The sequence below is a fragment of the Rhododendron vialii genome, chromosome 1a, assembly GCF_030253575.1.
Source record: "Rhododendron vialii isolate Sample 1 chromosome 1a, ASM3025357v1".
Classification (NCBI taxonomy): domain Eukaryota; kingdom Viridiplantae; phylum Streptophyta; class Magnoliopsida; order Ericales; family Ericaceae; genus Rhododendron; species Rhododendron vialii.
Genome location: NC_080557.1, coordinates 40,054,520 through 40,066,647, shown reverse-complemented (window position 1 = coordinate 40,066,647; position 12,128 = coordinate 40,054,520). Strand labels below are relative to the sequence as shown.

At 35.5% G+C, this 12,128-nt stretch overlaps 1 protein-coding gene across 1 annotated transcript; it reads right to left on the bottom strand.

The window, feature by feature from the left end:
• Nucleotides 1-1,222: 1,222 nt before the first annotated feature.
• Nucleotides 1,223-11,582, bottom strand: LOC131308476 (probable CoA ligase CCL7). Its single transcript, XM_058335422.1, has 6 exons — nucleotides 10,358-11,582; nucleotides 7,388-7,577; nucleotides 6,755-6,900; nucleotides 2,398-2,465; nucleotides 2,209-2,311; nucleotides 1,223-1,714 (listed from the first exon to the last, which is right to left on the bottom strand). Exons 1-6 carry the CDS (start codon nucleotides 11,375-11,377, stop codon nucleotides 1,601-1,603), a joined length of 1,641 nt encoding a protein of 546 aa, XP_058191405.1. The 5' UTR covers nucleotides 11,378-11,582; the 3' UTR covers nucleotides 1,223-1,600.
• Nucleotides 11,583-12,128: the final 546 nt, after the last annotated feature.

Genomic DNA, 12,128 nt, shown 5'->3' with positions numbered 1-12,128 from the left:
AGCCCACCGTGCCCCTCAGCAGCGGTGAATTGGTGCGGTAAATGTAGGCTTTCTGATTTATAAACCATCTTTCTCCAAATAATTCTCTCATTATTCCTTTCAACTTCAGTTCCACAATAAGCAAACCTTTTTTTTTTGTTGTTGTTGTTGTTGTTCCAATTCAAGACAGCCTCGACATCGTCTGTTTCTCTAAATAATTCTCTCGCTTTGCCTTTTAAATTTAATTCTACAACAAGCACATCATCAGTTTGTCTAAATAATTCTCTCATTTTGCCTTTTAAATTCAATTCTACAAGAAGTTCACATGTGTTTCTGCCGTTCCATTGTTCCAATTTCAAGACTGCCTTGACACCGTCAACGTTTTCTTTCCGCACCTTGAATGGAAACATAGAACAAGGTTTATCATGCACTCATTCATAAGCATCACATAAAACATTGGGAAAATGACGGCCAATGACGTGTTTTGATAATTAATACCCTTCAAGGACATTTTCAGCATTAACAAATGTTTTTAGTTTGTCATTAACGGGTATTAATTATCAAAACATGTCCCGGGCCGTCATTTTCCCTTAAACATTCGTATGTTGTCATATTTGATACTACTGCGGGGTGTAAATCTGGCCCTGTGGCCTGACGCCCCCCGAGCCAGTTGAAATTCAGCTCGGCCCTTACCAACCCGATCTCAATGGATAGGGCTTGGGCTAAAAGTTTTGAAGCCTTGCCCTACTTTGAAGCACGGCATGTTGGGCTACCCAGCTAACCCGGTCCCAAGTCCAAAGGTTTTAACCCGTGAATGCCCGATCTTAGCCCACCATGAGGAATATGTCTATAATTCTTTAAGTCGTACACGTCCAAAGAACAAAGAACAAAGTTGTATATGATATGATTGTTTTTAATCTAGAAACCACAAACCCAAGTGTTAAAAGTGCAAACTTTAAAACCGTGTAGTCACTTCATTTTCAAGTAATTAAAGTAACAAATACATTCTAAAATTAAAACGTACAGTTTACTCGTACAAAAGAAAGTTCTAAAAAACAGACCCTGTATAGCCGGTGCCTGAGCTCAAACCCAAGCTCTTAACCCGAACATGTAAGGATCGTGGATTGGGTCTGGACCTATATTTTTTCACATAGGCAGGCTTGGCTCTAGCATGAATTTCAGCCGAATCCGATGGGCTTGGACCGGACTAGCCCACTCATTTACATACATTGCAAAATATATGTATGTTAAATATGAGAGAAGAAATATTTATTGAATTCAATAATGAAACCGTACAATGAGGCTTTTATTTATACAAGAGTATTGAACCTAACTACGGAAGGGAATCATCCTAATTATAATGAAATCGTAATCAATTACAATCAAATCACAATCTCAATATTACGATATGATCACGATATAATTTAGTATATGCAATGATTCTAACAATGTAAGTGGTCACAAACTTCAGTAAAAGTTTATTGGAGGGTTATACAACCTTATACACCAATCTTGAACAAAACAGGTGAAACTTGGATTTTTAAAGACCATGGGAACCAACAAGCAATCACAGCATACACAGTTGAACCATATTCTTTGTTTCAGGCAATACTGAAGGATTTCATAGCTTGGACCGAACTTCCTCAATGAGCACTCTTTTGAGAATTTTTCCTGCAGCATTTTTAGGAACACTGTCCACGAATTTAACTCTACGCAATCTTTTAAAAGGTGCAACCTGAAGAAGAAGAAGAACAACAACAAATAAACTTACTTTACGCATTTTTAAAATGTTTAATTAGTCAACACAGAGGCCAAAATATTCAGCCTTGAATTCTCCCCGGTCCATGTGATCCTACTCTAAGAAACAATATTGAGAACTTGAATCCCATTTCTCAATCCCATCTTTATGTGTACTTTAGAAGGCCTAGCTGGGACCTTTCAATCAAAGAGTACTTAGAAACTACTAATGTTGCTCGGAACTCATACTCGCTCAAAAGACCAAGCCTTGTATATGAGCCACTAAATTTTCTTTCGGAGGGATGTGGGGGTTTAACTTCACACATATTCCAACATTAAAGTCTTTAATTTTAACCAATTGAGGCAGATCACCAAAGTGTCAAGTTTTCGCAAATTAGTCCTACCAAAGAAATCTCTCTAGTGATCACCACTTGACTTGGGCTTGTGATCTACTGCATATGACATATTGATTATCTAGTGGTGTAATCCTACCTGGTCTGCAATGAATTTCTTCACATCTTCTTCTGTAAGAGAACTGGTGGGAGAGCGGATAACATTTGCAACTGGGACCTCACCAGCTTTAGCATCGGGCAACCTAAAGGGAAGAAGTACCGGATTAAAAGTTACATTTTTCATGAGTTACGTGTTTTGCAGTTGTAGAAAATTTGTATGTTTGCTTACGGAAAAACGACTGCATCCAGTATTTCGGGGTGAGAAACGAGCAACCCTTCGAGCTCTGCTGGTGCAATCTGGCAATAGTAAAATTGAACATGAAAACATGATGAACTACATATTATTCGAGTGCAACTCTATGATCATGTACTTGTCAAAAAAAAAAAAATAAATCCATGATCATGTAATTTTACGAGTAGCCAAACAAAATGTGAATGACTGCATCAGAATACAACAAATGTAATACAATTAAAACATAATTATGCAATGCCTGTTTGTTTTTTGTTGGCACACGATAGAATGTTAGTAGAGATAGATTACTACGACAAACCAACGTCATTCCATCGATTTGAGCCTGAGACCTCACATAATGACACCAAAGTGTCCACTCACAACCGCTTGAGCTACAACTACAGCGCTAGGTTGCAATGCCTATATCCTATGGGTTGAACGGATCCGGGGGTGCTGTGGTGCACTCCTATGTAGTGCGCATGTAGAGCGACACACAACTATCGATCTCATCAATCAATGGTCCAGATCAAAAATCAATTATAACCAGTAATAAATGATTCTTACTGATCATAATTAAAAATTATATCTCAACCATTCATTGTAAAGATCAATGACCCATATGCGCCCTACAGAGTGTGTCTTGCAGGCCAGGACTTTGCACTACAGGATTTCCCAATCCTGGGTGGAACTGGTAGTACTTGCAATTTCATTCCTGCTAATGAAGTAAGTATAGGGCAAAGCTATGGTACACAGAGTATACCGTATGTTTCAATTATGACAATTTGTGATTTTCATTATGACGATTTTTTGTTTTTCTAATGCATATTTTTTATACTAGTTACGACTTCTACATTAAAATTTGCCTGTTGAACAGGTCATTAGTAGGTTATCTATAGTTAAAAAATATTGTTATTATGTAACCATAATTATTCGTACCAGAAACCATATTACTTGTACCCTAACTAAATATATGTGTACAATATCACAAATTAAATAATGCTACCCACAAATGTTATGACAATACCATAAATTGGCATTATCTTACCACAATGAGTCGTACTAAAAATTCTTTGACACGTATGATATTCCGTAACAAAATCAAAATATGTCGTACCAGAATCAACAATTGTTATACCCAAACAAAATACATGTGTAAAATACCACAAATTCAGTAAAATAACTAAATTTGTTATGACAACACCTAAAATTGTCATTTTCTTACCACAACGTGTCGTATCAAAAGAAAATATATTTAAATACTACAAATTATATAACAAACCATAATTGTTATGACAATACCATAATTTGGCATTTTTTTGCCCACAACTAGCAAAGGAAATTGATTAAAATATTCTGTAACAAGACCAAAATACCACAAATTTAGTAATATAACCAAATTTGTTATGACTACACCATAAATTGATGTTTTCATACCCACAACGTGTCATCTAAAAAAAATTCAATCGGAATGTTCAGTTAACGATAGTTTTAATTAGCAAAATACCAAACCATAAATTCAGTAATATAACCAAATTTGTTATGACAACACCATAAATTGACGTTTTCATACCCACAACGTGTCGTATAAAAAAATTCAATTGAAATGTTCAATTAACGATAGTTATAATTAGCAAAATATCATACCACAAATTCAATAATATAACCAAATTTGTTATAACAATATCATAAATTGACGTTTTCATACCCACAACGTGTCGTATGAAAAAAATTCAATCGGAATGTTCAGTTAACGATAGTTATAATCAACAAAATACCAAACCATAAATTCAGTAATATAATCAAATTTGTTATGACAACACCATAAATTAACGTTTTCATATCCACAACGTGTCGTATAAAAAAATTCAATCAGAATATTCAGTTAACGATAGTTATAATCGGCAAAATATCATACTATAACTAAACGTCGTTAGCGAGTATATTTTTAGAATGATCGGTCATAACTGTTAGAATATCAAGTCATACGATATTCAATATTGTCACCAATATTAGACATCGACAACTGCGTAATCGAAAAAATTTAATGTATCCAGATACAAGAATGAAGTTGATCGCTTATCATTAGAGCCTTAATCAGACAAAAAAAATCTTTTTACTATTGAATTCGGGTGCCAATGAGAGGGCTTTCTAAACCCTATTGAACCAAAAAATTACGTGAATTATTTAATCAACAAATATAACGAAATCAATGATTTTGATCGTCATTATTGTGTCGTGGTTGCAAGTCAACCGTACATTCAATTACAACAGAGAAATTGGTTTTATATATATTGAATGCACAATTCTAAATGTTCTTTTGGTACGACACATTGTGCTAAGAAAATGCCAATTTTTTGTGTTATCATAATAATTATGGTTATATTATATAATTTGCAGTATTTTACAAATGAGGGAGAGGGAGAGAGAGTCAAGGAAGAGTGAATAACTTATTACCTGCTAAGTCATTTTTTTATTTTATTAATTGATTTAATAAATGGGTGGTCCAGATTATTCATTTTTAAATCTAATGGTTTAAAATCATGGTGCGTATGGTACACCCCTTATTAGGGGGTGTATCATAGGACTACCTGTAAGTATAACCCAATCTGATGCTTGTACATGCAAAGAAAGACAATACTGCTTTTAAGAAAGAAGAAGAAAGAAACACGGACACACAAGCAAAAAAAGAGGCTTACTCCCAGAATTTTCTACGCGACGGAGCCGGCCACAACATGAACAAAGAGATTTTGAAATTTTGATGCTCAAAAATATAATATATTTAAATGACCAAATAGTACCCAATAATCAATAAATACGAAATACAAATAAATGTGTGATTTGTCTATGAAATTGCCAACCAAAAGAGAACGGCTTTTTGGAGCTAACAAACACAATAAATCTAGGTGATCTTAACAAATCAAAAACAACTAAAAGGTGAAAAAAAATAAAAAGTTTCTCAATACGTTGTAGCTCAAGCATGTATCAAAATGTAATTTAATGAAACCTTAAATCCAAAAGTTATCTATGATTGAGTTGAGACTAATTTTTGCTGTAATTTTCTTCTCAATAAATATAACTAGTAAAACATTTATGAGAAACCTATCCTCCATCAGAAATATGCATTTTAACAATATTCATAATTGAAAATGTCCTTTTTGGTTCACTATATATTTTTATTCGATGGGGCGCCACCATGTATAATTTTGATATTTAAACAACAAAATACTTGGATAATTATGAAAATTCGGAACAACTGGGAGGCTGTCGCCCCCATAAGCCCACCTGTGCTTCCGTCTTTTCTCACTATCATGAAATTTTTAATTTGGTAAATGACATTGGCACTCCAAAAATTGATGCCGGCACTCCAAAACTAGTGTAATTCTAAAGCCACTTTCCTTTATTTTTTTGGAGTGCTTCCATCAATTTTTGGAGTGCCAATATCATTTTCCGTTATACAACACATCATAAAAGAACAATCTCAATTACTGTAGGTCCTCCCGCAAATTAGCTAGACAAGGACGAATCCAGATCCTCCATGAGGATTTTCCTGTGAGGATCGTGTGAGGATTTTGCTGAGAAGGTGACAACACGTATTAATGAGGAGATCTAATGGTCCACAACAGCCCTCTTTGTTTGTAAACAAAACAATGCTGCTTCAGGGGATAAAATTTTAACGGAGGAAAATCCGAACCGTTGAAATCTTCTTCCACAGCCGTTAATTCCTTCTTCTCCGGTGAGAACCTTCTTCTCCGTTCTCAACCAATTCTTCCAACGCTAATTAGTGTCTTCCTCCGTTCCACTCCGCGAATTGCATTCCACGGCTTGTGGCTGGAACATTTTATAATTTTCTTGCCATTTTTGGGGTTTGATTTCGAACCCGACCGTTCGAAGATTCAACAGGGAAAGGGCAAGAGAGACCTTGATTTGGGGGATTGGTGTACAAAACAAAAATGGAACCCTAACACTGGTTTCGGGGATTGGTGTACAAAACAAAAAATGGAACCTTAACAATGGAGGTACCGATCAGCATTGGGAAAGAACTGAGAAGAGTTTCTTTGCTATCATTGTGGGAAGGAACGAAGAAGAGAAGATAACATCAGGGGATTTTCTCCGTTAGGATTTTACCCTCTAAACGGTGACGTTTTATTTAGAAATAATGAGGGCTATTGTGAACCATTGGATCTTTTCATTAATGTGTTGTCAGCCTTTCAGCAAAACCCTCACATGATCCTCACAGGTAAATGCTAACAGAGGATCCGGATTCGACAAGGACGATAAAAGATAGTATTTGATACCACTAGAAAAGAAAACTACCAAGCCGAATGATGCGTAAATTGTAGTAAAAAAAGGTTACTTGAAAGCCGTTGCACTTGATGAGCTCTTTAAGTCGGCCAGTGATAAATAATTGTCCTTCCTCATCAAAATATCCGAGATCTCCTGTGTGGACCCATCCTTGCTCATCTATAGTAAGTTTGGTGGCCTCTGGGTTGTTTAAATAACCTAAAAAAATTTGCAGTTTAAGAAATAACTTTTCTTGAATGTAAACGCAAGCAAATGCATTGAGCGTACTAGCAAAACAGCAGTTGCAAGGACTTTGTAAAACTCATTAAGGATCTGAATATCCGCTCAAAATTGATGCCTCTTTCAAGATATTAAAATTCAATAGGAATACCTAAAATTATGGTCATTTTATTTCTTGTTTCTGTAAGGTTTTGCAATTGTTATAATAGAAATATTGATTTTTTGATTTAGACAATCAATTAAGGGTGTCCTAAAGTTCCTCCTCCGTCTTGTAGTACAGTTTCTTATGTCTTAATTCATAATGAATTATTCCTTGTGCTCCTAACTATGAAACCGAAGATACTGATAGCTTGACAGCATTCTAAGTAACTTCTCAACCGGAAGTACCACCTGAAGACTGTTTTGTCTACGTATTCAAATTAAGAGCACATTAATTACCAAACTGCAAAACTTAGCAATACTTTACCTTGCATCATGTTAGCTCCCCGAACCCATATTTCACCCAAATGTGTAGGAGGAAGAGGCTTGAGAGTATCTATGCCAACTATTTGACTTTCCACTCCTGGAACAAGGAGTCCTGCTGAACCAGAATGTCGAGTACCTAACTTTGGATTCTCAATTGAGACAATCCCACAAGTTTCTGTCATTCCATAGCCCTAAAATCAAGAGTTCTTTCGACATTAGAGCACATTTGGCAATCCCAATCCGCACAAAAAAATCGCATGAGCAAGTAGTAAAGTCATTCATGAGTCATGACAACCAATCAGAGCAATATTCCAAAATTCAAAATATGACCACTGCATTGTGCTGAAGTTAAATAACAAGAAAAACATTCATCGGTGTCTTTATGAGCATTGTTTTCTCATAACGGACTTAGAGTATCCACAGTGGAATAAGCAAAATAAAAAGTTATTAAAATTAGCAATATTTGCTTAAAAAAGAGTTCATATTGAAATAACCAAACTTAATAACCTCTTAAAGCATCCACAGTGGAATAACCAAAACTATAGGATTGCTAAGTTAACAATGTTTTTTCAAATAAGTGATCACAGTGACATAATCAAATTTGACAACATCTTAGTAACTCATCAAATTTTGGCCCTTGAATAATCAAAACTAGCAATATTTTGCCAATAACCAAAAACCTTCTCTCTCTCTCTCTCTCTCTCTCTCTCTCTCTCTCTCTCTCTCTCTCTCTCTCCAATGTTTTTAAGAAGAATATTTTAAAAAAAGTTTTTGTGTTTTTTGCAAAACAATAAAATTGTTTTTCAAAAACTATTTTTAAAACTATTTTTTTTTCAAAAATTGTTATTTTAAAAAAAATTGTCTTTTTTTAGAAACTTTTTCCAAAAAGTGTTTTTTTTTTCAAAATAAAAGTTTTCAAAAAATTATTTTGAAATTCTAATAACCTTTTTTTATTAGTTTGAAAACTATTTTTAAAAAAAATTGTTTTATATGGTGACAATTTTTTGATTTTTATAGGTTGAAAATTTGACGTGGCAAGTTTTAATTATTCAATTTTGATTATGTCATTGTGAACATCTACATTGCTAACCTTAGCAACTCTTAAATGGATAACAAAAAGATGATGTGGCAACTTTTGATTATCCACGTTTGATTATTCCACTGTGGATGCTCTTAGCAACTCATCAAATTTTGGCTTTTAAATAATCAAAACTAGCAGCATTTTGGCGATAAATCAAATTTAGTGATCCCCACATTTTGTCAATCAAGCACACCCATCATCACATAAAAATCTTCTCTCTCTCTCTCTCTCTCTCTCTCTCTCTCTCTCTCTCTCTCTCTCTCTCTCAACAATATTTTCAAAAAATAATTATAAAAAACTATTCCTACTATTCTTTTTAGAAACTTTTTCTAAAAAAAAAAAAAGGTCTTTATATGAACTTTTTTTTTAATTTTATTTTTTTTATAAAAACAGTTTCTTCAATTTTTTTAAAACTATTTGTTTTTTCAATTTTTTTAAAACTATTTTTAAAAAAAATTGTATTTACACAAAACTTTTTATTTACACTTTTTTTCATAAACTATTTTTTATTTAACTGTTTTTAACTTAAACTGTTTTTTTCTTCCAAAAACTGTTTGATAAACTATTTTTTTTCAAGAACAAATATTTTTTAAAAAAAATTTGTTTTTCATATAAACTAGTTTTTCAAAAGATTTACGTGAAATGAGGGGGAAAAGTTTGGGGAAAACTCAGGGATGGAAGCAATGGTCCCATTGATTTTGATTATGAGCAAAAAATAACCAATGTGAGACTTGACGTTGCTAACTTTTAGCAACCTCTAAATGGATAATCAAAATCTGCTATGGCATGTTTTGATTATTCACTTTTGCTTATTCCACTGCGGATGCTCTTATAGCTCAAGTTGAGAGAATAATTTAACAATGACAAACAGATGCTAAAATGGAATGATTTGAAAATCAGTAGATAAATCTAAGTTCTTTCACTCACATATACAATTTTATGCGGATACGAATTAAAAAGAAAAACATTGTTGCATAGGCGGATTTGATCCAATTCAATCCGAAAAATTCTGATAACTCCAATCCAATCCAATAAAATCCAAATTCGACATTTAAATGTACAAATATTAAGTATAGATGATTCCAAAATAAGTACTCCATTGGATTTAGACTAAAAAATCATTAGTATATATAATTCGAAAGGATTCAGATTTTCGAAACCGATGTCTGATTTTTTGAATTTGGATAAGATTTGAGCTATTTCAACTTCAGACCCTATTGGATTCAGACCAAAAGTGTTAAGGAAATAGAATCCCACATTGCTTGGGAGTGGAATGGGTGATCACTTAATAACATCTGGGACCTCTCCACTCATTGCCAATTGGTTTTGAGATGGATATAAAGTTTCTACATGGTATCAGAGCGGGGCCCGTTCCACCCCACATTTTAAAAATTAACAATTCACACCCCACGATGACAGACCAGCAAAAAGGCTGCACGATGATAGGACCCAAAAAGTGGCCACACGTGACAGACCTCAAATGCGGCTGCACGGGGATGTTAATGAAATAGAATCCCACATTGCTTGGGAGTGGAATGGGTGATCACTTAATAACATCTGGGACCTCTCCACTCATTGCCAATTGGTTTTGAGATGGATATAGAGTTTCTACATGGTATCAGAGCGGGGCCCGTTCCACCCCACATTTTAAAAAATTAACAATCCACACCCCACGATGACAGACCAGCACAAAGGCTGCACGATGATAGGACCCAAAAAGTGGCCACACGTGACAGATCTCAAATGCGGCTGCCCGTGAGGGGGGATGTTAAGGAAATAGAATCCCACATTGCTTGGGAGTGGAATGGGTGATCACTTAATAACATCTGGGACCTCTCCACTCATTGCCAATTGGTTTTGAGATGGATGTAAAGTTTCTACAAAAAGTACCTGAATAACTACAGCCTGAGGGAAATTCTTCGCACATTCTGCCATCGAATCCTTCCCCAAAGGCGCTGCACCGCACAAGATTTGCCTTACCGACGACACATTGTACTTCCTCCCCGCACTATTCTTAGCCAGTGCCAGCACAATGGGAGGCACAACCCATAAATGTGTCACTCTATACTTCTCCACAGCCCTCAAAAACATCTGCAAATCGAATTTCGCCATCGACAAAATCCCATCCCCCCTCTGCAGCCGGGCATACATAATCACAGCAAGTCCAAAAACATGAAACATAGGCAACACACACAAGAACAAGAGGTTCATCTCCCCCGCCAGATCTTGATCAGCAGTAACCATTAAAGCCGATGCCACAAAATTCCTATGGGTCAAAACTACACCTTTACTTAACCCTGTCGTGCCCGAAGAATACAACAGAGCAGCGGTATCGCTCGATTTAATTTCAGCCACAGGAAGTAAATCCGACTCCGACCCAGAATCCTTGACCAAATCAATTAACCATGTAACCTTCGAATTCGAGCTTGTACCAATCAAGTCAGAATTTTTCTCAGTACCCATGAAAACGTAATCCAATCCAAACCTTTTAGCCTTATCCCATAATTCGGGTACTGTAACAATAACCTTTGGTTTACAATCTTTGACTTGTTTTGAAATCTCTGCTACCGTGTACACCGGGTTTACAGTAGTAGCAATAGCGCCGATTGCAATGATAGCAAAGAAACAAATGGGGAATTGGATTGAATTGGGGGCGAAGATGAGGACGATGTCGTTTTTCTTGATACCCAGTTGGAGGAAGGCGTGGGAGAGTTTGGCGACGGTGGATTTGAATTGGGAGAAGGTGAGGGTGTGGCCGGTGTCGGCATCGATTAGGGCGGGTTTATCGGAGTAAGAGGAGGAGTTCCGGAAGAGGAATGAGACAATTGAGAGGTTTGGATCTTCTGGTAGAAGCTGAGGAGAGCGAGGTGATCTGTATATGCCATCTCGCCCATAACAAGATGTCTCCATTTGGGCTCGTTGAAGTTCTGGATTTTGGAAGGGAAACAACAACAGAGTACATTTGTTTCTTTTTTGAAGGTGGGACTGCGGGAGTGCCGTGTGCGCACATGGGACCACCGGGGAAGATGCTGTAAGGAAGGAAGACTTTTTGCGGATAATGCTACCGAAGCAGAGTTGAATTTTCCGAGCGAAAATTGAAAGATTGAAAGAAGGGAGTGTGAATATAAAGAAAGAAATGTGAAAATCAATTTTCAAAATGAAAACGAAAGCCAAAAATTTTCACTTTTTTTCCCTACTCTGTTCGGGTTTTCTGTTCACAAATTAATTGGGAAAAGGGAACTCTCACAAATGATTGGGAAAAAGAAAATAGGAGTACAGATTTTCCTTCCTTTTTTTTTCATTTCCTTTCTTTTCAAAAAATTTTTTTGGGGCTCTTTTTTCTGGAACACGTTAGAAATTCATTAATAACAATAAAGATTATAATCAACCGTGTGCCTCTAATATAACTAGGGAAAAATCTATTGCACACAAGTTAATTAAATACATAGTCAAATCAAATGAAAGAATCAAGTCCAGCGATAAATTGATCAGACAGGCAGAAGTCAGAATCGCGGATACAATGTGTCGATATCTAACTGTTACGGTAATTTCACAATTGTCGATGTTTTCCACAGAGATCAACCGATGCCATCCTAATGGCTCTCTTTTCATGTTTGCGTTTGTATGAAGGACAAGTAAGAATGGATTTGATTGGTAGCTA